The sequence below is a fragment of the Macrotis lagotis genome, chromosome 5, assembly GCF_037893015.1.
Source record: "Macrotis lagotis isolate mMagLag1 chromosome 5, bilby.v1.9.chrom.fasta, whole genome shotgun sequence".
NCBI lineage: Eukaryota > Metazoa > Chordata > Mammalia > Peramelemorphia > Peramelidae > Macrotis > Macrotis lagotis.
The window spans coordinates 113,103,382-113,130,833 of NC_133662.1; the positions used below are offsets into that span (position 1 = coordinate 113,103,382).

Sequence of the window (27,452 nt, forward strand, 5' to 3'; positions counted from 1 at the left end):
CCCTTTCCAGTCTCTTGTTGGGATGATACCATTAGGGTTAAGTTCCCTAATTCCTGGCTCTTCATTTCTTATTCCTTTTTTAGGTAATTTAGAAAATATTCTTATTTTAATCATCTTCCAGATGAGAGATAGGGGCGGCTAGGTGGTGCAGTGGATAGAGCATGGGCCTTGGAGTCAGGAGTACCTGAGTTCAAATCCGACCTCAGACACTTGATAATTACCTAGCCGTGTGGCCTTGGGCAAGCCACTTAACCCCACTGCCTTGAAAAATCTAAAACAACAACAACCCCCCCCCCACAAAAAACAGAGGAGAGAATACTCTCCTTGTGATATTAGCCATTTTATCTCAAACAATATGTAAGTCTGACCCAGGTGTAGCCCTCTGTAGGCACTTACACTACTCATAGAGACTGTTCTTGCAAGCAGTCATTCATCTCCCTCTGTTATGTCTGTGGGGACTGATGCTTTGCATCTGGACCCTCCCACTCCAAAACACTATTGTTTCAATTATTAACTCTATGCAGATAACTTCCTAATCCTTAAATATGGTTTAAATTTCTCTTCTGAACTGGTGTGACAACTATGAGTTATAGTTTTCTATTGAATGTCTCTTTAAAAGTCATTATGTGCAAAATTTTATTCATATGAGGGGGGGTAGGGTTAAAAAAAGCAACTTGGAATGATGGTTTGGATTCAGTTTGAAGAGTCTTAAAATCTAGGATAAGGAACTTTCATTCTTTATATGGAATAAGATATCACTGAAGTTTTTTAAAAATAGGGTAAGGACATAAGCAAGTGAGCGTATTACAATATTAGGAAGATTATTTTGGGGAGATATATTAAGGAAAGATTGGAAAAGAGGGAAGATTGGAAGCAGGGAGACCAAATATTAGAATAAGATAACAAACAAGGCAAAAGAAAATGAAGGCTTGAAGCAGGATAATGTAAAATAAAATTTGAAAACACTTTTTCTGATAATCAACAGCTAATTTTATGCTACTGGTATAATGGATAGCAGCAATCAACATGATTACACAATTAATTTTTTTTGGGGGGGGGCTGGGTGGTAAGGCAATTACAGTTGAGTAACTTGCCCAAAGTCACACAGCTAGCAAATATCAAGTGTCCAAAGCTAAATTTGAACTCAGGTCCTTCTGACTCCAGGGCTAGTGCTTTATCCACTGCACCACCCAGTTGCTCTCATTTTTTAAGTAAAGATCTCAAAAGAATTCCTAATTATACATACTGATTTAAATATAACTAAATATACCTATGGATTTAAAACAAGAGAAAATGAAAGGCAGTGATCAGATTTAGAATCAAGATAATTGTTGGCCTCATGAGATCATGATAAATCTTTATTCTTTCTGTGCTTTGTCTTCTAAAATCCATTGCTCTGATCCCAGAAAGCAAAACAAAAAGTGAAAGAACAGAACAATGCTATCACTTCACTAATTATAATTTCTGCAACAAACAGAAAAATCACAGCAAAGAGGGCAACTTGCCAGATTTGCCCTAGAGGTGACACACAAATACCAGTTAAGAGTAAAACATTTTGTAACCTTGAGCCTAAATTTAAATTGAAAATAACTTCTTCATAAAAAAAAAAATCACCATAAATATAGGTCAACAGAAGATTTTAAAAAATGTCCAATAGATACTTACATTCCAGATACTAAAGACACTTTGAACACATGCTGTATGGTGGAAGATGGGTTGCCTAAAGCCACATTAAGTGCTCTGTCTATACTGAAAGCCATTTGACGGAGATATTTTTCTGGCTGCTGTCCGCATCCATCATATGGCACATAGAGGTAAGGAAAGATGCCATGCAAATGAAGACAAGTCTTCTGGCCTAAAATGAAACATAGTAAGAAAAAACAAGTTTGAGTTATGGGAAAACTTCAAAGATCCTAGCAGCAGAATTTTGATGATTAAAGTAGGCAGAAAGATACAGATACAAAGTGAATTAGTGTTTAGTGGTTATATGTACCACCTGTGTATTTCATAATACATAGTGGAAGGCTCAAGTACTTCCAAAACACAGAACTGAAGGGATGGAAGGTACCATAATGGTTACCTAGCCTAACCCATGCACAAATAATTACCCTCTATAACACACTCAGCACATGATCATCCAGATTCTATTTGAAAATGCTTAATGAAAAGAAATTCAATACCTTTTGAAGAAGCTTATTTTATTTTTGGTAGCTCTAATTTGTTAGATTTTTCCTGACATCAAAATTAAATTTTTCACTTTTTTTGAACCGTTTCCCTATTACTCCAACTTTGTTCTTGAGGGCCAACAAGAACAAATTTAAATCCCTCTTCCATGTGACAATCATACAGATACTTGAAAACAACTCTCATGTTTCCTTTGATCTTCTCTGTTCTAAGCTGCAGTTCCTTAAACTGATCCTCATATGCCATAGATTCAAGTCATTTCACCACTATGATTATTCCTCTCTGGATGTTTTCTAGCTTATCAGTGAACAAATAAAAGGATTTCAAAAGGCAGTCATAGTTTGGAAACATAACTGTTCATAGTTTCACCCTAGTAAAACAATACAAAAATATTCCTATACTACCTATCAAGATTATTGCAAGTACATAGTGACACTCAAAAAAAATCTACACAAAAAACCCCAATATATATAATTATCTTAGAATAAGTGTTCTAAAAACTGAATTGGGAAAACAGGATGAAAAATAAACAGGTATTCTTTGCTAGTGGGCAATGTAATATGGAATTTTGCTTCTAAAGAACTACGAAATTGGGAGAGCTCAATAGATATTATTGTAAATTCTTCCTCCTGAATTTTTGAATGTCTAAATCTAAATCAGATAATTGAAGAATACATGTTCCCTAGGAAACTGTAAGAATGGATTTAAGAGTAAAAATCATACAACAGGAAAAAAAAGGACTAGAGGTTGCAAATCTCTGTGACAGGATGGCAAAGAAGTTCCTTAATTTTAGATGATCCTGTAAGAAAGTATAAATGAATGCATGTATGTCATATTTCACAAATAAAATCATTTGAGAAAGCATGCCATACACAGAGATTTTATCCTGCACACAGTATCCCGATTCAAACTACCAATCCTGACATACTTCTGCAGAATTATAAGTTTTACTTCTCTTGGAATAGCTTCAGTTTCCATTTTTAATACAATAGATAATATTAATCTTTATAGCTGAGAAGAAAATTATTAAATCATTTGGATTTTTTCAGGTACAAACTAATTATATCATTGATGCTCTTCACATAAAAAGACCTCAACTGTAAGTGAATGAATAAATGAAAAGTGTTTATTAAATTCGCTAAGCAGAGTCCTAAAAGCTGGGAATACAAATATGTATATCACACATTCATTTCATTTTAATGGGTCAAGGTAAGAGTTATAGAGAAATGGTGGCAAAGAAAATGTATTTTAATTTGGAAAGTCGCAGGGAGGGAGACCAGATAAAATCAAAATATTTACACAGAAAAAATGCAAATCCTATCAAAACTGGATAAAAATGAAAATTCTTTACTCCTGATTTTAAAATATTATATAAGATAGTTTTCATTGAAACAATTTGGCACTGGAGAAAAGAAAAATAGATCAATGGAATAGAAGAAAATCACAGAAAAACAAATATACACAAATGGTTACTGTTTTATAAATCAGTAGACATTAAAAATAAGGAAATAATTTCAACTAGAAATGTTATCAATGCTATGAACAAATAGGTAGATTTATCAATTGCTAGTGGAATTGAAAACTGGCAGAATTTTTTTGAAAAACAGGCTGACATCACAGAATCTCAAAATTATAAGGGGAAGCAAATAGTGGAAGGAGACCAAAGTGACAAAATATAACACAAGTGCTAAAACAATTTGCAAATTCTCTTATGATTACAAATTAAGCATTAAAAAATAATCAAAGTTATCCAAAGTTCATACTCAACTGAATTTGAAATAAGCTTTTTGTTATTGTAAATATAGAAAGGAAAATATTTCTCCAGATGTTCACAATGGGATGAATTTTCAAACTGTACACTGCGAGGAAGCCCACACAGGATAGTACATACATATACATTGTCATAAATCTTTCTATCCAATCTTGCACTGGAAAAAAATCTATCTTGGAAAAAATGAAAACTGTTAATGATATTTTTAAACAGAATTTCTAAGAAAGATATTTATTACATCTTAGACAAAAATAATCTTTTCTTTAAAAAGATTTCATTAGATTCTCATCTTTGAGGCAGTGAGGGATCATTTTTATAGTATTTTAAGTTTTTCTTAAAATAAGCTATTATTTAAAATCAAGAATTTTCTGGTATATTGTTGAAAAATATTTTAAGAAATTATATTAGTAGCTCATCAAGTTAAAACAAATTGGCTCAATAATCTTTTAAACAAGAAAAAACTGGCTAGAAAATCTGAAGAATAATTTACCTTTAGCTACTAAATTATGAATTTACAAAGTAAAAATAACAATTGTAAATATAACATAAGGATAAATCACATCAAAATCTAAGGTTTAAAAAGCAGGTCCTAAATTTCAAGTTTAGGCTATTAAATGGTTTTTATTTGGCTAATTTTATGATTCTCTTCTCCATTCCATTTCCTTAAAGTCCTATGATAGTACTGGATACAAAGTACCCTCTTGATAAATTGTTTATTTGATGTAATTCTGTGATCTAAGAGCATTACCTATGCTTAGGAACTGCAATTTGATGATTCGCAGTTTCAGAAAACCTAAAAGGTGAGTTTTAATACGAAATAATGTAACCAGGACTTGTCTCTGTGTAATAAAATTTGGTTGAGTATTTGGTCTCATCCCTCAAGTCCTCCTCTAACAGGAGACTGATTTTTTTTTCCAGACCACAACTTTCTGCAAGGAAGATCAAGGAGGATCAAGGGAATGACCTTCCCTACTTTACACTGGCACTTTCTGGGAGATCAGAGATTTGCTATGGGCTAGGTTTAGCTTTAGCATGGGGCCAAATTGTTCTAGATCATATGATTATATCTATTATCTCAGCAGCTAAAAAATAAAGGCCATGAAAATCATCATTATGAGATCCTCTCAACATATATGTTGTGAAGTCTCCAGTTAAAGGAAAAAAAAATCTATTATGAAGGACAGATATTTAAGGACCCAGCCTGATTAAATTTTCTGCATTAGCTAGTGGCACCCTTCATTTCCCTTCCCAAGTACAGAATGAATATACAGACATGGAACAGAAAGCAAACATGATTTTTTATGTGAAAAAAAAAATTAGGAAATAGAAATAGAAACAGAAAATATGAGAAAAATCATATAGAAATATCTGCTAGCAAGTACTTAATAGAAATAGTTACAGGGGAATAAAATGTTTTGTAGTTTTCTTAGTTCTTAAAAGTGTCAGTCCAGACTGTGGAAATCAGATTGCTATATTTAGCCCTAGTCTAGTCCCAGAACTCACAAGGGAAGACATTTGCAGGGACCTGATGACCTGCAGTAACCGCCTGCCCCAATGCAATATCATTCCCTATCCTGCTCCATCATCTTTTTTCACCAAATCCCGTCCCCATATGAAACATCTTTTCCCATGGACTTTCCTTAATATTATGGAAGTACCTTAATACTATTCCATTCCCTCTTTCATAAAAAACAAAATCTATTTCTCTGGAAATGGAGAATAAAACACAATCACTAGAATGAAATAAAAGGACTGGCTTCTCACAATAAAAAAAGAAAAGCAACCAAAATATTCTTCTCTCTTTTTGGTGCCTTTTAACTACATTCTCACATTTCCCTATAAAGGACATGCTTGGTATTTTGATCTAGAATTCAAGAAACAGAATCATAGAATTATATCTCTTGCTGTTATTTAAATAGATCAGTAAGCTTATGATCCTCCTCTTCTCCTGTATTCCTACAACATCTCCTTAATCCTAGGATGACTGTAAGGCCAGGAAATTTGTCTCTGGCTAGACTTGAAAGAAAAAGAATATCTCAAATACAAACACTGCCTTTCAATCTTTTGCAAATCATGTCAGTTTCTCCAACAAACATACTGTTGGCCTTAAAAATGTGCTGTCTTGATTAAAATAATCTTTCATTTTGACCTGTACTTCCCCCCCTTCCCCCCAAATAGAAAGCATTGTTAAAGGAAGAGGTGTTGAGTTATGCATTATAATTAACATGCTACTGATTATTTTATATCTCTGGGTGAAATTTTATTTTTTAGGACAGGAATCTCAAAGATTAATAAAAGCTTCAAAGGGAAGAAATGTTTTATATTTAGAAATAGGCTGAATAAATATGGTATAACTTATTTCTATTCTTTAATTTAAAAAATACAGTTTTGAAATACTATAATCCTATTTTTCCTATTTAGTCCAAAATGTTTTTTAAATTCTGTATGCTGAAATGCTGATTATTATTTCTCTCTTTAATTCAAAACAGTTTAAAGATGAATTAAAATATTTCCCTCAACAAAGGGTAGGACATTTTATTTTATTACATATATATACATATATTACATATATGCAAAATAGATGATTCCTTTTTTAGATGTATTTAATTTTGTGGAGTGACTTTTCATACACATCTTAATTCACCTTGGAAATAAAAAAGACATTCATTGACATTGAATGCCAATCATTATCATCATCATCACATCTTTATCATCATTATCAGCAGCATTGTTGAAGAATGTTTATTAGTACTGTGACAGGGAAGCGGAAGAGGGCAGGCGTGGCAGGTGACATGTCAGTTCCAGCATGGCAGCCCCGAGGCCATTCTGACAAAACATCATCAAGATAGTCTAAATGTACAAAAACAAAACATAATGTCATGTGCAAGATTATGTTTAGGGAAGGGTATTAGATCCTAAGTGTCTGGGGGGTTGGATGGAGACCATGGTCTGGGATGGCTCATATGGACCATGAAATTGCTGTATTTGCCTTCAAAGAACTTATAATCAAGGAAGAGGGAACATGACACAAATGGTCCAAGTTCAAGATATAGCTTCCCTTTGATCCCACTCCCCAATATCCAAACAATTCCTAAGTAATGTTAACTCTACTTCCATAACATCTCTATCTCATTCAAGACCAGCCTAGTTCAGTCCTCATCATCCCTTACCCAGATTCATAATGGCAGAATGACCTCATTATCCTACAAGCTCTCAATCAGCCTTGGTGCTCTATTTCCTGGCTACCCCCTGCCTCTCATTGGAGACTGAGGCAATGAACTGTAAATTTCCTGTTAGGGACAGTTCAGACATCTTATTTCTCACCCAGCTGCACTGTTTTGGTACTTCTATGACTTCTTCCTCCTCTAGGCCCCCTACATGGGTCACCTCCTCCCCAACCCTCCACTTTTCTGGTTCCTCAGGGAAGGGATTGTCTTTCTTTTTTTGTATTTGAAACCTCAGCCCTTAGTAGGTACCTAATAAGAGTCTCTCCTCTGTCTCATTCTTTTTTTAAAATTTATTATTTAAGGCAATGGGGTTAAGTGATTCACCCAAGGCCACACAGCTAGGCAATTATCAAGTGTCTGAGGCTGGATTTGTGCTCAGGTACTCCTAACTCCAGGCCTGGTGCTCTATCCACTGCACCACCTGGTGGCCCCCCCTGTCTCATTCTTACCCTATGTGAGTCACTTAACTGCTCTGCCTCAGTTACCTCAACAATAGAATGGGGATAACAGCCCCACTCTCACAGTATTGCTGTGAGAATTAAATAAGAAAATATTTGTAAAGTGCTTAGCACAGCTTGCACTTAGCAAATGCTTGTTCCAAACCTGCCTCCAATCCTCCATTCAAGTATCAACTTTATATTCCTAAAACACATTACTCTCTCAGGAAGCTTCTCTAGGTAAGTATTTAAACTCAACTGTTTGGCACTTTCTTTTCTTTATAAAAGCCTCAAGAATGCTCCAGTTCACCCAAACTGGTCTATTTGTTCTTCCCAAGTAGAGAGATTTTCTCTCTCAGCTCACTGCCTCAAGCTGCCCTCAAAGCTTAGAATGTTCTCTTGCTTTCCTTTGCTTCTGGAATCCTTTGTTCACTTCAAGGTTCAACTCCAGTGCTGCCTCCCGTAAAAAAATTTTCCTATTTCCCTTTATTCATTTAACAAATTACCTTTTTTTTAAAAAAAGTTTTGTTTATCTTATATTCCTTATCCCTGCCCATTCTGTGCCTCCCTCCCTGCACTCCAGGGAGAACCAAGCACAACTTGGAAGATGAGCAGGGAGACCTCTGCCAGAATGAGCGTGAAGCCCAGGCCCTGAGCACGGTGCTGACAGCAGCCCAGATCCAGGAAAGAGGAAGCAGGCCTGTGGAGCCTGCAAGCAGGAGCCTCTAGGCAGCTGCACCCTGAGTACTCAGCCACCCAAGGTAAGGGAGTGGAGTGAGACTTCCAAGGTCTCTCCTCTGTCCCTGGAACAGGATTCTGACCACATTCTGACCTGACCACATTCAGATTCTGATCGCAGTCTAGGCCCCGCCCCCCAATAGAACCTCCCACCTTCAGCCCTGTGGCAGAAGGGTGAGCTTGTGGTCATTCACAGACCAGGAGAGCAGTCAGAGCCGCAAACACTGAGATCCTTGTATGTGGGGGTATCTCAATAATACTCAGAAACTCAGGAAGCACCCCAAAACCAGGCACAGGCTGGGGAAATGAGTAAACAGCGAAAAAAAGGAAGCTGACCATAGACAATTTATGATCCCAAGGAGGATCAAAATACTCAATCTGAAGATGGGAAAGTACAAGCTTCTGCATCTAAAGACTCCAAAAAAAAAAAAATGGAAGTTGGGCTCAGGCTATGACAGAGCTCAAAAAAGATTTTGAAAATCAAGTAAGGGAGATAGAAGAAAAATTAGGAAAAGAAATGAGAGAGATGCAGGAAAAACATGAAAAAGAAGTCAGTAGCTTAGTCAAGGAGATCAAAAAAATGCTGAAGAAAATAAAGGAAGCTGATGGCCTTATGAGAAATCAAGACATAATACCTCAACACCAAAAGAATGAAAAATTAGAAGAAAATGTGAAACATCTCATTGAAAAAACAACTGATCTGGAAAATAAATTCAGGAAAGATAATTTAAAAATTATTGGGATACATGATGACAGTCATGATCAGGAAAAGAGCCTTGACTGCATTTTTAAAGAATTCTTCCAGGAAAATTGCCCAGATATCTTAGAAGCAGAGGGCAAAATAGAAATTGAGAGAGTCCACCGATCTTCCCCAGAAAGAGATCCAAAAGAACCAACCCCCAGGAATATTATAGCCAAGTTCCAGAACTCCCAAGTCAAAGAGAAAGTATTACAAGCAGGCGAGGAGGAATGAAGGAGTCTTCATTCTTATCAGAAATGGCTCAAAGAAGAAATGGCATGCACACTTAATAGGATATAGACATCTAAGAGTAAAAAGGAGAGAAGGGCAGGGGGAGAGGGGGAGATGTGGGTGATAGAGAAGAGAGTAGATCATAGGAGAGAATAGTCAGATATAACATATTTTCTTTTTTATTTTTTGCAAGGTGCTGAGATTGGACAGCCTATCCTGGCCACGGGGCTGGGTGATTGCTGGGTCTCTGGGGTGGTATGTGGGCTTGGGGCCTCTTGGCCCCAGGGCTGGTGCTCAGTCCACTGTGCCACTCAGTTACCCTACAAAACATTTTAGAAGAGAGATAGAGTGAAAGGAGAGAGAAAATATAATATAATATATGGTAGTGGGGAGGAATGGATGGAGGGAATTACAATCAGCAACAGCAACTGTGGAAAAATATGGAAGTAACTTCTGTGATGGACTTATGATAAAGTGATCCACCCAAAACAGATCAGGTAGTATCAGAATACAGACTGAAACACATTTTTTTTCCTCTTTCTTTTACTTTGTTTCTCATTGGGGTTCTGTATTTTTGTGAGGGAGGGGTTATTGTGTTTGCTCTTAAACAGGAATATTTTGGTAATGTATGAATAGAGTCATACTGACCAAAAAAGGGAAGAGGAAAAAAAATGGAAACCAGGAGGGTTGGGAATTCAGGGAAGCAAGGAAGGATTTGCATGAACTGATGCTGAGTGAGATGAGATGAGCAGAGTGCACACTGTGTACCCTAGCAGCAACAGGGGGTGAACATCATCTTTGATGGACTTGCTCATTCCATCAGTACAACAATCAGGGACAATTTTGGGTTATCTGTGATGAAGAATACCATCTCTATCTAGAGAAAGAATTGTGGAGTTTGAACAAAGGCCAGAGACTATTACCCATAATTTAGGGGGGAAAAAAACCATTATCTTATTATGTAATTTTGCTATCTCTTACATTTTATTTTTCTTCCTTAAGGATATGATTTCTTTCTCATCACATTCAACTTAGATCAATGCGTACCATAGAAGCAATGTAAAGACTACTATAGATTGCTTTCTGTGTGGGATGGGGGAAGGGAAGCAAGAATAGGGGTAAATTTGTGAAACTTAAAAATAAATAAAATCTTTCAATGAAAAGAAAATTTTTTTTAAAATTTTTTTTAAAAAAGAGGAGGGGATGAGGATTGAAGAATTCTAGGCCTGAGAGACAACTGGTGAAAATGAAAACTGGAGCCAGAAGATGAAGTGCCTTGTTTGAAGAACAGCAAGGAGGCCAGTATAACTGGATCACAGAGACCCTGAAGTATAAGAAAATAAAACTGGAAAGGTGGAAAGGGCAGGAAGGACAGGTGATGAAATGATGTAAATGCCAAGATTTTTTTATATTTGTAGATGACAAGCATTATCAAGTAGGAAATGGTCAGACTTGTGCTTTAAAAAAAATCATTTTGAGACCAATCAGGAAACTACTGAAAAAATCCAGGCATGAGGGGATGAAGGTCCGACACATGATGCAGGCAGTATCTGGGAGGAGAGGGCACATAGTGCTTAATAAATGCTTGTTGAATTGAATATAGGAAAGATATAGAATTGCTGTTCTAAGTCTGTGATCATGTCACCCCTACACCCCACCCCCAACATTTTTACAATGGATATATATCTGTAAGGGACCTTTCTGAAAGTAGGACAATACTATGGTTATTTAAGACACATAATACCTTTCAGCTGCCAAATTAACACCCAAGTTAAATTCTGCACATCCATTATAGCAGAGTTCAATGGATGGGATTTTCTTAATATATCTCCTAAACTCACAGGAATAGGCAGTGGAGAGGTCTGACAAAAGTGAGATCCAAAGGAGTAATTTTTTGATATTGAAAAGAGAAAGCTGTTAAAAAGGAGCATTTTTGAACAATAAAAAATTAACATAAATTCACATTTTTATTTCACTTACCTTCTAACTTTATAACAGAAAACACCTTGAAATTTTAATCAAATGCTAATGATCCCTTTCTTCCCTATCAGTTTTGTCAATACTCTGATTCAATGTTATTATGTCATTGTCACTTCCCAAAGACTTTCCTTGATCTCCATCCCCTAAATAATCCTCTAAGCAAATAAATGTAATCAAACAAAACAAATAAACACAACTGATCATATCTGAAAATATGTGTCATTCCACAAATATAGCCTTATCACTCCTCTAAAGACAGCAGATATGCTTTACTATTATACCTTTAAAATTAAGAATGGTTTACTCACTTCATTGACCACAATGTTGAAGTATTTTCTTTAATATTATTGTGGTCATTCTGGTTAGTGACAAATATCTTTGGCAAGAGTATCTCGTTTTATGCCTCACTTAACATTAATAATCAGAGGGGCACTGAATAAAATTACATTTTTAAGGAAATCTTGTATGATTTTGATATGTGCATGGCGGGGGGGGAAGAGTACCTTGTTGAAGGTCAGCTTTTAAAATGGACTTCTGTATTATAACATATCAAATGCTTTTTATAGTCAATAAGCAGTAAACACAGTAGGACCTTGCATTCTCTCTACCTGTCAGTAAATTGTGGGATTAGAAAGAGGTGACCTGCTAAAGAATAAAGTTTGTGAAATATTACCTATCTCATTCTCATATATTAATTAATAATGTCTTCATTACATGTTTATTCAATAGATATTCCCATATCAGTTTACTCATATTTAACTTGGCAGTCCACACAATTCCCCAGATCTTTTTCAGGCAAACTGCATGTTTTTATTTAAAATAATCAATTTTTACACATAAGATTTTATATTTGTCCTTATTATGTTTAATCATATTTAATTCTATCTGATATAATCAATTTCTAAAAAAATCTTGTCATCCAGAGCAGCTAGGTGGCGCAGTAGATAGTGCACTGGCCCTGGAGTCAGGAGAACCTGAACTCAAATCTGACCTCTGACACTTAATAATTGCCCAGCTGTGTGAACTTGCAAGTCACTTAACCCTATTGTCTTGCAACACCCCCCCAAAAAAAACATAAAAAATCTTGTCATCCACTGTATTACAACTTTGTGCCATTTGAAAAATTCAATGAGCATGGAACATTTTTTAATGCCAAAACTTTTCAATTATCCCATATAAATCTTCATCAGTATTCTTTGTTAAGTCATTTATTCCCATTTGCTATTTTTTTTATACTCAGGGCAACTTAGCTGGAATGAAGAAAAAGCCTTCAAGATGAAGTAAAATTTTTCTAAAACTCCACTGAATCATTTGCTGAATAAAGAGAGTGCTCATTAAGAACTTGAGGGATTAAAGCAGGATAGAGAGAAAATACAATTTCAGTCCTAATTACAAGGTACATTTAGGTTTTTTTTTTGTAAATTGGGGCAAAAATTTTTCCATTAAATCATTACCTGAAACAGGAGTGTACACATGAGAAATGAGAGAAAATACATGCTTAGTTAGTCCCAATCTCAAAGTACAATTAGCTGCCTGGTTGGCTGAGTTAGTGAATTATTTAGAATTACAAAACCAGCATGTTTACAACCCAGTTTTTTTCTGGTTCTAAGTATTGCATTCTTTTTTTCCCCTTTTTGAAGTATTTTTGCAAGGCAAATGGAGTTAAGTGGCTTGCCCAAGGCCACACAGCTAGGTAATTATTAAGTGTCTGAGACCAGATTTGAACTCAGGTACTTTAGACTCCAGGGTTGGTGCTCTATCCACTGCACCACACCTGGTAGCCCCTAAGTACAGCATTCTAGTAAATACTGTTAGTTACTCCTTTAGAGAATTCATGAGAATACATCTGAGTAAAAGGTTATTAATAAAAAAAATATATACTATATATGGGTACAAATAAGACAAACTCACCATCTCAGTGACAATGAACTTAAGCAAATAACTTTCTGGAAGATGTACACAATTTTAAGAGAAAGAAAGATTTATGTTATTAAAAATCAAGAAAAAATATACGTAATTTTAGACAAAAAATTCAAATTCAAATAGTAGCCATTTCAGACTACTTTCACAAAATAAAACCCTGCTCAATACACAATAGTCAAATTATTTGTGGGCTGCATATTTTTTAACAAGGGCAATCCTGGGAAATATTAAATTTATTGATGGTTATTTTAAGAGAAGAAGGAAGAAGAGAAGAGGGAGGATGATAAGGAGGACTTGAAAGATCACATTGCCCAACACAGAGCGTCAAGGGACACTCAAGGTTATATAGCAAGTTAATGGCTGGATACAGAATTCAGACTTTCAGTCCAGTGCTCTTTTCACTACATTATCTTGAATTCACTTTAAAAGAATTCATCATTTCAAAATACTTATTTCCTCAGTAGTTGGAGCCCCTTCTTCCTAGGGCCCTACAATACATAGAAATAGAGAATATTAAGGGATTAAGAAGATTTTAGAAATCATTTGGTCTGATTTCTAATAATTGTTTTGGAACAATGATTTTAGGAAATGATCCTAAGCAGGGTCTCCTAGAGTAAAGGTAAAATCAGTCCACTGTCCTCAAGTTAGATAACTGGATAAAAACAGAAAGAAAATTGCCATAATCCTAAACCTAAAGCTGATTTTCATAGATACAAAACTCCAGGACATACCAGAGTACAGGTCATATATCAGGCAAACTCCATTAGAGATAAACCAGTCTTGATCAAGTCCTTTCAAAAATTTACCTTCTAAAATAACATAATTACCAATTGCAATCGTTCTATAACCAGTTGTGTTTTGGGCAATTAACAGAGCTGTCTGGATTTTGATTGAGAAGTACCTATTGAATATAAGCACAAAAAGTATCCTTAAAAGGAAAAGGGGAAAATCTACCATCTTCCATTGTACATACTTTCAGAGGATCAGTCTTAAGACTATGTTTATACTAACTTCTGGGCTACTTAAGTAATGTAAGCAATTTTAAACATGTAACTTGGTCAAATTCAGCAGGTTTTTCTCTTGGAGGATGGGAAAGAGGCTAGGAGAGAAAGGGGAGTTAGAAAGTTAGGGGACCTACACATAAATGAATCAAGTAGTAAGAAGCCCTGATTTATGACATGACTTGATGAGAATAACAAATGTGGGGCATTTTTGAGATGAAACTTTACTACAAAAAACCCCCTAAATTAAAATAACCCTACCACCATCTTCCCCATTTGCATTCTACTTTTAGATGAAGGAAGTTAATCAGAAGGAAAGAAATTCATAAAAGAGATTTTTTGATTCATATTTAGAGGATACCTTGAGAATGTCCCATCATGTTTTATCCTGGGCTTTTTAAGATTCTTTTAAGCAAAAAAGACTTTGAGTTTAGGCCTGATAATAAACTGGATCTCTATAGTCTAAAGACATCATGTTAAGAATATAAAGGCTTATTATCAGGTTAGCCACAGGGTGGTGCATATTTTGGCCACCGAAACTTTTGAAGAGTGGCTCTGAAATGTTATTTTGGTTGTAATCTGTCTGCAGTTGAGTATCCATGACAAAGAAAACGCAAATCCTGCAATCAGCTGAATGTACACATGCATCAAAACCTGTCATTTTGACAAAGACTGGATAATCTTTTACTTATTGTCAATAAAATATGAATAACAATTTAGCACAATAATCAAACATCTTTTATGGACTATACACATAACTATTTTAAAATGCAACAAAATCACTAAAAATCATTACTAATTCATACTAATTTTTTGTTATTTTGTTTTTATTCACAATCAATGAATACCAATAATATATCCTTTATTACTTAGAGTTTTCCTACTTGAAAGGCTTGAGAAGCACTATAGCTTAGGATTTCAGAATTACTTGCAAAATAGAAAGTTTGAATTTTTAGATGGAATATTTTAGTATTGAGATTACTAGGGAAAGGTATCATAAAGGCTTTTTTATTGTTGTTCAGTTGTTTCAGTTACGTCTGGCTGTGTGACCCCATTTGAGGTATTCTTGGCAAAGATACTGGCATAGTTTGCCACTTCTTTCTCCAGCTCATTTTACAAATGAGAAACCCGAGGCAAAAAGGATTACTTAACTAGTAAGTGTCTGAGAGGCCAGATTTAAACTCAGGAAGATGAGTCTTACTGATTTCAAGCCTAATACTCTATCCACTGTGCCATGTAGCAGACCAGTTTCTAAGGTAGAATTTGAATCCTGGTCTTCCTATTTCTAAATTCGATAGTCTATTCATTATGCCACTTAGCAGAGAACAAGATCTTAATTCAATAATTACAGAGTTCTTACTATATATAAAATATTCTGCTGGAACACATAATCCTTGCCTTCAAGGTTGGAGTTAAACTCAGGTCTTCTTGATTCCAGGCCTAGTACTCTATCCACTGTGCCAAGTCACTGCCTCTTTCAGTCTTCTTACACTTGACATACCTTCACATATTCTACATTTCAGATACTTACTAGTTATGTGATTCTGGATAATTTAATCTATCAGCCTCAAATTCTTCATCTATAAAACTGGATATAACAAAAGCACCTTTCTCCAGGGCTATGGTGAGGATCAAATGAGATAACATATTTAAATGACAAGCTTTTGAAAGAGGGAGAAAAGTTTTGAGATGTGGAAGAGTGTAAGGAAACCACAAAAACTCTGTAGAATGAAAGAAAAAATTCATCTGAGAGGATTAGGGGGTAGGATTGGCTCCAGGGGGAGCTTGAGTCAAGGAGAACCGGCACAATGCTTTGGAGAATATGATAAAGAAAATAAGAATAAAAGAAATTATCTTGCTAAAAATGACAATATAACAATTTTTTAGTCAGAAGGTAGGAAATTTTTAATCACACACTAATGGATCTGGTGGATAGGTACTGACCTTGGAGTTAGAACATTGGAGCTTAAGTCTTACTGGTGACACATGTTAACTATCTGACCCAGGGCAGTTCTTTAAAACAATTAAATTACAGTTAGTTAGTAAACAAGCATGTGATAAGCATTCATATACTAAATATGAATGCATGAATATTCATGCAAATAATACATTCACATAAATAAAAAGAATCACAGTTTACACATACATGGTCATACAATCTTACCAATATACACAGTATCTATACATTTATGGAAACTTGTCAATAAGACATATGAATGAAGGAAATCTGTATACTCAGGGAAACTCAGAATTCTGGAAATGTCTCTTTTGGGAACTGTCTATAAAAGTTCACTGATAAATGTAGGTTCTATTAAATAAGAGATTACTAAACTGAACTGATGCATGCTTAACTCATCTATCACCTCAATGGTCATGATTGTCTCAAATTGATCATCACCTCACACCCGGACTATTCCAACAGCCTTTAGATTGGTCTCCCTTTCTCAAATATCTTCCTATTCAATCTACCCTCCACTAAGTTATCAGATGTTCCTAAAATATAGCTATGGCCATATCACTCCTCCTCTTCAATAAACTCCAGTGGCTTCCTACTACCTACAGGATTAAAAATAAAATCTTCTATTTGGTTTTTAAAATCCTTCTTAACCTGAACCCTCCCTGCCTTTCCAGTCTTAGTTTACTTCCTCCTTCCCATACTCTATGATCTAGTGACAGTGGCTTTTTGGGTTCCCTGCACAAGATACTCCATATTTTGACTGAATTTTCCCTGAATATCTCCCATATTTGAACTTCTCTCCCTCCTCAATCTCTACCTCTGGGCTTCCTTCAACATCTAGCTAAATTAATCCCATTTTGCATGAGAAGCCTTTTCTGCTGTTTCTTAATGGTAGGGTCTTACTAATTATCTTGGCATCTATTTTCAGTTTATCTTGTATGTATCTTGTTTTGTACATAGTTATTTGCATTGTCTCTTGTGAATTCCTTGAAAGGACAGAGACTTTTTTGGGCCTTTCTTTGATTCCCCAATGCTTATCAAAGTATCTGACACATAATAGGTCCTTAATAAATATTGCCTTGATGTAACTGACTTTTTTGATTCCTTGCTTTGCCACATTTACACATCAGCAACAACTGGAATATTTAAAACTTCCTACTTCAAACATAGCAAATGCAGTTCTGAAATCTGCCCTGTCAACCAAACAGTCCCAAACAACTCTATGAGCAAATGTTTTTCTTTTCTCTGAAAAGGTTTAATTGTAAAAAATTTAAAAATACAATGCATCACACCTTTCCTCAAAACATACTTTCCCCCTCCAGTAATGGAAGGAACAAAATCCAAACAATAGAGTTCCATATAATACATGAGGAAAATAAAAATGGTATAGTATTACTTTGTAGGTGTATGGTTGTCAGGTATGTCACTTTCTTTTTCTATACTTGAGATTTCTCTTTTGCAAAATGAATGAGATGCTCTCTAAGATTCATTCCAAATCTAAAATTCTAAATTTTGTAAAACTATTTCTTCCTATTTTAAAATAAAACTATCAGGGGCGGCTAGGTGGCATAGTGGATAAAGCACCGGCCTTGGAGTCAGGAGTACCTGGGTTCAAATCCAGTCTCAGACACTTTATAATTACCTAGCTGCGTGGCCTTGCCACTTACCTAGCCACTTAACCCCATTTGCCTTGCAAAACCAAACAAAAATCCCTCCCCCAAAACAAAAACAATTAAATAAAACTATTCAGTCTGATTCTCCATGATCCCATCATCACTCTAAATTACACATAGCTAAAAATCAAAAGGAAATTATCTCCCTTTTCTATTTCACCCATTTCCAGACTCTAATGAAGACATTGATTTTTCCTTTCAATGTTTCTCACATCCACCTTGTTATTCTATTCCTATTGCTACCAATTTAATTTAGGACTAGAATTGGGAAAATATCTCATAATTACAGAATTTTAGAACTGGAAGGAACTTTACAACACAAGCAGTCTATTGAACCCAAAGATCTTATCTTTTTTTTTTGGTTCTACCAGTAAGATCTTAGGAATTCTCTTTCAGATGCCTTCATTTGGGTTCTCAGTGCCACCTCATCTCCACTAAAATGGGGTTTCCAACCGACCTTACTGGTGGGAAAAGAAAAAGGATATTTCCTTTCATTAATGCCCTCTCAGCCTATTTGCTTCTTTGACCCTGTATTTTATTATTACTAAGCCCTATAAGCTAAACTTAAATAATCATCATGGAAAATTTTTTTTAAACCAGAGGTGACTTAATTATTCCTGGTTCTATATATATAGATGTACAGGAATTAATAGTAGTAGCTACAATTCAAATAGCTTTAAGTTTTCCAAAAATATTTTATTTATGCAATAATTTTTCCAACTACATGCAATGGTAACTTTCAACAATCATTTTTTTGCAAGGTTTTGCATTTCACATTTTACTCCCTCCCTCCTCCCCCGACAGCAATCTAATATAGGCTATACATATATAAACATGCTAAATAGATTCATACTAATAACATTAGCAAAGAGGTTATCACTTGAATCTCAAAACCATCCTATGGGATAGATGCTCTTATCTCCATTTTACTGAAAGGGGAAAATAAGGTTTAGATTAAAGAAACAGGTCTTCAACTTTGCTTTGTTCCTTTCCCTTTTCTTGGTTTGCTTTTAATTCAGTCTCAGATTTAGAATATTTAATTAATTATCTACCAAGTGCAAATTTGGCTTGGTAAAATAGCTGGTGTCTCAGACTTTCTAGAATATTCTTCTTCAACTTTAATTCTGGGTAAGAGTTACTATCCTTCCACCTCTATTTCTACATCCTTAGCCTTCCTTCTCCCTAGGTTTTATTGTTCATGGATATTTGAAAGTCTATCATTGTTCCTTGATTCCATTTAAGTCAAAGACAGTAACTGGTCTCCAAAGATTACCTCCCCTTGATCTCTCAGTCTTCTTGAAGCTAGTCAAAGGCAAAGAGATACACTTAATAATTACCTAGCTGTGTGGCCTTTTCAGGAAATGACTTATTACCTAGAATATTGAGTATCTAGGGTAGGTGGGAAAATTGGGACACTAATGCACTGTTGGTGGAGTTGTCCAACTGCTCCAACCATTTTGAAAAGCAGCTTGTAACTATGCTCAAAGGGAAATAAAACTGTGCATTCCCTTTGATCCAGTAATACCATTACTAGGACTCAATCCTAAAGAATCATTAAAAAAGGAAAAAAAGACCCACATAAACAAAAATATTTATAGTGGTTCTTTTTGTCGATTGAGGGGAGGCCCATTAATTGGGGAATGGTTGAATAAATTATGGTATATGAATGTGATGGAGTACTATTCTTCTATAGGAAATCATGAGTGGGTGGACTTCAGAAAAGCCTGGAAAGACCTGCATGAGCTGATGCTAAGTGAAGTGAATAGAACCAGGAGAACATTGTAAATATTAACAGTAACATTGTGTGATGATCAACAATTATGAATTTAGTTTCTCTCAGCTATTCAGTAACCAAGCACAATTCTAAAAGACATGTTGGAAAATGCCATCTACATCCAGAGAAAGAATTATGGAGTCTGAATGCAGACCAAAGCATACTATTTTCACTTTTTAAAATGCTTTATATTTTTTCTTTTTCTCCTGATTTTCCCCCTTTAGTTATGATTCTTCTTTAATAACATGACTAAGATGGAAATATGTTAAATATGATTGTACATGTATAACCCATATCAGATTACTCACTATCATGGGGAGGGAGAAGGGAAAGTAGGATGGTAGAAAACTGTGGAACTCAAAAACTTTCAAAAAGATCAATGTTGAAAATTATTTTCGCGAGTAATTGAAAAAATAAAATAGTATTTTTAAAATGAATGTTAAAAGTTGTCTTTACATGTAATCAGAAAAAATAAAATGCTATTTCTCCTAAAAAAAAGAATACTGAATACCTGTTGCAGGTATGTGAGGGGATGTTGGGAATGATCTGGGACCATATAGGGGCAGGTTTTGAATAGCAAGTTAAAGTGTTTGGATTTTATTAACTAGGGAACTGGAAGCTATTATATATTTCAAACCAGGAGATTGACTAATCCAAGTGGGACTTTAGGAAGATAAATATGATGATACTCTGCAAGGTGAACTGACTGAAGGCAGGATACCAGTCAAGAGGATACTGCAATCTAATTATGAGGAAATGAGACTATGAAGAGGGTCTGAGACAGTGGGAAAGGAAGGGATGAGATCTGAAAAACATTACAAAGAACTAATGGGACCTGGCAGCAGTGACTATTGAGGATTAGAGAAAAAAAGAGAAGAGACAAAGGCTTCTAGACTGGGTGAACTGATTAATGGTGATGTCATTGGCAGAGTTAGAACTGGTCTGGGGAAGATGATCAGTTTTGTTTTATTGAGTTGGGGGTGTATGAAACATCCACATGAATATAATTAGAGAGAGTTTAGGATTGGCAGTATGGATTTAGAAACCATTTAGCCAAAGGCATATGAATGATTCTTGAAACCAGGGAAATTTTATTTTTTAGTTAAAGCAGATCCCAAAGGCTGTATTATAGAATTTCATTATCTTGGGTCAAATTACAGAATGTACTTTAAAAAATTTTGTTTCGAGAAATTTATTTTAAATTCAGATTGGCTTCTTCCCTAATTAATATAATTAGTGGGTTTAGTTATATCTTGAACTTAAAGGAAAGCTTGATAATTAGACTATAAAATTCCCAGATTCTATTCTGAGGCTTTGAAAGCATTTCTGCATTCCTAGGATCATCAACAAGGTAGGCAGAAGCCTAAGGAATGTGTTATTGTTTTATCTAACTGTAACAAAATAACAGAGTCAGACTGAATTTTCAGAGAGAGGAAGCTACAGTATTAGTGTATTATTAGAAACTAACTCACATGTGCATTATAGTTTAAACTTTTCAAAGTACTTCCTCAGAAATAAGTTCTGAGGACAGGGATTGTTTTATTTTGGTTTAGCTTCACAGAAGGACAAGAACACAATAGATGCTTAATCAATTCTTGAATTAAGTTGATCCCTGTGAAGCAAGTAGGATAAAGGGTCTGAGAATTTAGACAAGCTACTTATAGTCTAACTGTTATTGATTGAAAGTAGTATGTGAATTCAGGTCTTTCAAATCTATCCACTACAAACTGTTGTGTGTCTTTTTTAAAAGTAATTGATGAGCATAAATACTTTAAGATTTGGAAAGCACTTTACATATATTATCTTGATGCTCACAACAAATGTATCAGATAGGAGCTAATGGATAATCATTATCCTTATCTTACATATCCCATCATACAGATAAAAAAGTGTGGATCAGAAAAATTAAGTTATCTGCCTATAATCACAAAACTAAGAGACACTAGGGGTGGCATTTGAAACCTGTCTCTGCTGACCGTAGTAGTACCCACAGTTTTTACTCATTTTAAAAAAATCATTTTTTAAAAACACTTTTGGGTTATTTTAATTCAATTTTATTTATAACTTATATATGTGAGGCAATTAAATTTACAGGAAACAAGTCCAGGAAGTCTTTTTCAAAGACATCTGTAGCAGCAGCAGCAGCAGCACCACCACCAGCACCACCACTACTACTACCATCAGCACCAGCACCACCAGTGGAAAGCTCCAGAAAAGATCCTTACATTTTTAACAAGGACTCATCTATGAGCCCAGCCCTTATGTGCACATGCAGAATATTTGGCTGATGCAGTTCTCATCCTAACTCTGGAGAATGCATAGTGAATGTTCTGTAATTCGTTCTGGTCTGTTAACTACATAGTGAAAAGGGGCTTCTTGAACTATGAAGTCATTACCAGGTGTATTAAAGGGCACTAGCTGATCAAAACTTCTTTCTCTTTCTTTTATTAAGAGATAAGAAACTGTGCTCAGTAAGGGAAGAGGACTCAGGCCCTCCCCATGCAAGGTGGAATCCAGGAATATGGGATTCAGTTATTTACCTAGCATTTGATCATTTAAAAGAAGGAGATTGGAAATGCGAAGTCTAGGAGTGAAGCCCAGGCTGGGACTCATTCAGGAGTAATATCATATTTGGACTTGAACTTGGGGAGGTGGGGATGGGTGGAGACAAATACTATGTAGAAGCGCATTGAGTCTGAGTCCACTCTTCCCAGAGACCATAGAGAAATAGGGGGGAAAATTTGCCCCTTAGGTATATATGTGGAAAATATTAATCGATCTGTTCATGTGATATCGAAGCAAAAACTGCTTTGTAAATGCCAGCTGGTGTTGATTAAATGGAATTAGGAAGCTAGACATTGGCAGCTACTAATAGGGTAAAATAATCGAATGGGAGTTCTACCAAAAGCATTAAAGAAAGACATCTTCAGCTCTTCAGAGATATTCTTAGCAAGTCCTGATTAAGCCAAACTTGCTCTGGAAGAAAGAGAACTGTTACCACCATTGCGGGTTGTGTGGAAGAAAAGCCCCTCTTCTCTCTTCAGGAGATCCTTTAAAACTCCAGTCATAGGGGAAAGTCCCATGTTACCAGTCCTGTTATTTTTATTTCATCCTATACTGGTCAAAAAATATAATCCCCAGGGCTTCAGTGCAAGCATCGTCAAGAGGATTGTTCCATAATATTACAAAAAAGTTAAAATTATTCTGCTTAGCTCCCATAGCTACAGAACAAGGTCTAAAAGTCACACCCCACTATCTTTCTACTTATTAATACAAAAGGAAGATTACTTGACAACATGATCAGGCAATATTGTTTATAAAGGTTCATACTGAATCCTCTGCACGAGAGATGAGTCACAGACTGTTACTATAAAGCTTGGAATACTGAAAATAACTGCCTCATCTGGATGGCCATGTCTCTCTAACCTACTGAATGAGGTTTACCTTATTTAATCCAACTATGTCATGTCATTAGGCACAAATGTGCCTAATATAGGGTTGAACAATGCCTGTGAGGCCCACTAGCAAAGTAGACTAAAGGTAAAGGAGAAAGAATTAAAGTATGGGATGGGGGTAGATAAAAAGAAAGAAAAAAAGTTAGTGGAGGCAAAAATGAAAACAATATAGAAAACATAAAGGATGAATAAGGATACAACTAGAAATTCCTTTAGATCTAGTCTGTCGGTATCATGACTCCCGAGGTCCCTTCCAGCTCCAAATCCTTGATCAGTGATCCATAAGTACTAGGTAGATAGAACATGGTCTTGGAGTCAGAAGGATGGGAGTTCAAATCCAAACATTTAACACTTACTAGCTGTGTGACCTTGGGCAAGTCATGTAACCCTGATTTCTTTGCATCCAGGGACATTTCTAGTCATCCTCATTCATATCTGGCTGCTGCACCCAGATGGCTCTAGGAGAGAAAGTGAGGCTGATGACTTAGCATAGGATCCCCACCTCACTCAAATCCAATTTATGTGCTAGTCATGGCATCAACTCCCTGATGTCATGGTCTTCTTTGAGAATGGAGAATCAACAACAATATGTGTGAGCATGCATGCTTTTATATGTATGTATGCATGTATGTATGTAGTAGAATACACAGAGAAATGGGGGTGGGGGAAGAAACAGTGTAAATGGTGTGAGGTCTGGACTTAGAGGTAAGAGTCTTGGGTTCAAATCCCTAGACACACACACACACACACACACACACATCATTCAGGCACTGTAAGCCTTGGTTTTCTCATCTAAAAAGTGGTATAATAAAATTTGTATTACTTATTTCAGAGCATTTGTAACATTTAAGAAGGAAAGGGATATTAGAAACCATCTAGTCAGTCCCTCTATTTTATAGGAGTAGAAACTGAGGCATAAAGAAACTAAGTGGCAACTTAATTCTCATCTACCTTTCTAGGATTTGTTATATCTTATCTCCTCCCTTCATGTACTCTTTGGTCTAAGAGGCACGCAGACCAAATAGGAGGCTACAACAACATTCCAGGTAGGAATTGATAAGAAGGCATGACTTTTAAATAGTAGTTATATGAGCAGAGAGGTAGTGATTTATGAAGGGATGCTATAGTCCCAGACTTGGCAATTTACATGAATTGAGAGTGAGGATTTGAATCAAAGTGACAAAAAAGATGGTGGTAATCCATCCTAACTAGAAATAAGAAGTCAAGAAAAGAGTAGGGTTTGGAAGAAAAATGAATTTTGTTTTGGACATATTGTATTTGAGATAATATGGGTTTCACTGAGTAACCAGAGTCAGGATCACAATTTAGCAGCTACCTATATCAAGAAGCAGGAAAATGATTTTTCTGAAGGAAAAGTTTATATAAGCTTATAGACATGAATAACTTACCAAACGAAAATGAATGTAATACTACAGAGACAAAAATAGATCTTAAATGAAAGAGAGGACTCCCAAGAAATCCTGATGAAAACTGTGGATGCATAAAAACTCTCAAGTCCAGAGAAATTAACAGTAGAGAGAAATGCAAATTAAAGTATCTCTGAAGTACCACCTCACACCTCTCAGAATGGTCAATTTGACTAGAGAGGATAATGATCAATGTTGGAGGGGATGTGGAAAACTGGGGATACTAGTGCATTGTTGGTACAATTATGAACTGATTCACTTTTTTTGGAGAGTAATTTGGAATTATTTCCAAAGGGCAATAAAAATGTGCAGACCCTTTGATCCAGCAATACCACCAGCAATACCCTTGAAGAGATCATAAAAGGGGTAAAAATCCCACATGTACAAAAATATTCACAGCAGTTCTTTTAAGTAGTGGCAAAGAATTGGAAATTGAGGGGATGCCCATCAATTAAGCAATGATTGAACAAAATGTGGTATATGAATATGATAGAACATTTCCATAAGAAATCATGAGGGATGGGATTTCAGAAAGGCCTGGAAAGACTAGTATGAACTGATGCTGAGTAAAATGAGCAGAAACAGAACATTGTGTACTCTGGTAGCAACATGGGGTAATGATCAATTATGATGGACTTATTCATTCCAGCAGTGCAATAATCAGAGACAATTTTAGGGGACTTGTGATGGAGAATATCATCCATATCCAGAGAAGGAACTGTATAGTTTAAATGAAGACCAAAGTTTATTATCTTCAATTTTTAAAAGTGGTCTTTTGTATTATGTAATTTTGCTATCTCTAATGTTTTCTTTCTTCCTTTTGGATTTGATTCTTCTCTCATAACACATTCAATTTTGATCTATGTTTAGCATGGTTACAAATGTAAGGCCTATATCAGATTGTTTTCTGTCCCAGGGAAAGGGGGAGGAAGGGGAGGGAGAAAAATTGTAAAACTCAAAACCTTGCAGCAAAAAAAAATGATTTGTAGAAACTACCATTTTATATAGATGGAAAAACAAATAAGATATTTATATAATTGAAAACTAAGTTAAGAGTAGCATAAAAGGGTTAAAAACAAATGAATAATTATAAGGGGCCATAAACAAGTCAAAAATGTGAAGTTGTACCATATTCTTCCTGAACACTAACTATCACTATTGGTTCTGTTATGCCTGAGAAATGGCTACCTCATTCAAGGAAAGCAGTGGGTGCACAAATTACTCATTCCTGACTCGGGGAGGTAATAATGAAAAATAACAATACAGGACTCTTTCCAGGCTTTGTAATTAGAATGAGTACACTTTAACAAGGATCCACTGGAGGGTAAATCTGGGGCAGCAGCCTAGGTAATTCCACCTCCACTAGCACATATTAAAGTTGTAGCAATTAAGACAGTTCATAGTTGGATCTTGGGATTAAATTGACTCCCTGCCTCCTCTTGGTGCCGCCCTCCATGCTCTTAACTGAATGTCCCTTGGGGTATTTTGAAAAAATTAGAGTGTTCAAAGCAGGCCCAAGCTACCTGGATACTTCAGCTAGGGAATGATATAATAGGACCCCAGTTCTATTTTGCTGGGTTTCAGAATTGGGGTTATAATTAAGAGGGTTGGCCAGAAGGGCACCTGTACTGTGCTGCTGGAGATAAAATTATTGAACCAATGCAAAATGGACCAGACAATTTGTCAAGAATGTTTTCAGTAATCAAGAATGTAAGTCAGCTGTTCAAAGATGATCAGATACTGTCACAGTTTTAACCATAAATGATAACTACAAGTAATCTGGTGACATTATTCCCAGGACCCACTGTCAGCTTCTGGAAAACCAACATCTTTGGGTTCCGGGGTGGGGTGGGGTGGGGGGGTAAAGTTGCTGAGCTGAGTAGAACTTACTGATGATTAGACCATCAAAAGACAGGTCTACTGTATATACTGTGCTGTTGCAAAGTTGTGGCTAAAAAATCACCATGCTGGTGGTCTGCCCAGCATTGTTAAAACATGCTCATATGGGAAGGACCCACATCCACAAGGCCAAGGACTTCCACAGATCTAGGCCATCACCAAAAGTCCTGTTTCCTACTAAATCAGGTTGGTGATAACGGTTCTGGAAAAGTTGGTGAGAAGGATGTCTCTGCACAACACTCCCCTCACTATAATCAACATAATGTGCTATCATTCATTTTTTAATTTTTATTTTTTAGGTTTTTGCAAGGCAAACAGGGTTAAGTGGCTTGCCCAAGGCCACACAGCTAGGTAATTATTAAGTGTCTGAGACCAGATTTGAACCCAGGCACTCCTGACTCCAGGGGCAGTGCTTTTTCCACTACGCCACCTAGCCGCCCCATGTGCTATCATTCATTTGATATCATTCATGGTTTGCTTCAATTATGAAGGACAACAATCAATCAAGATGATCGTATGAGAAGAATGAAAAGAAAAGATGAAAGGAAAAATAAACGTTGGGGAAAATTTATCTCATAACCAGCATATACAAATAGACATTTATACCAACAAAGAGAAAGAAAGAGGAGTAGCTAACACTTGAATCTCACTCTCATCTGAACTGGTCAAAGTCAGGAAAGAATACACCTATACCCACACCTACATGTATACAAATGCATTTTATTCAAAAGGCAAATAAGGGGGAAAGGGGGAAAGGGGGAAAGGAAAATTTTGAGGGAAATCAGATCAAAACCTTAGTTCTAAACAAAAACAAATTCTAAGGATATATAAAATTATTTCTAGCTCTTTGTGGGTGGTAAAGGATAGGGATTTGAGAGGGTACCTATAAATTAAGGAATGGATGAACAAGTTATAGTGTATTAGATGACAAATAAATGTGATATAATACTTTTGTTCTATAAGAAATGGTGAAGAGGATGGTTTCAGACACTTCCAGGAACTGATGAAGAATAAAGTATACAGAACCACAAGTACA

At 35.7% G+C, this 27,452-nt stretch overlaps 1 protein-coding gene across 3 annotated transcripts in view; it reads right to left on the reverse strand.

Annotated features, from left to right (window-relative positions):
- The window catches only part of REV3L (REV3 like, DNA directed polymerase zeta catalytic subunit), a 244,142-nt gene that overhangs the window by 152,126 nt on the left and 64,564 nt on the right, over positions 1–27,452 (reverse strand). For all 3 annotated transcript variants that reach the window (XM_074187375.1, XM_074187376.1, XM_074187377.1), the window contains exon 2: positions 1,666–1,855. In XM_074187375.1, coding sequence (XP_074043476.1) covers positions 1,666–1,855 — 190 coding nt within the window. The remainder of the gene's footprint in view (positions 1–1,665; positions 1,856–27,452) is intronic.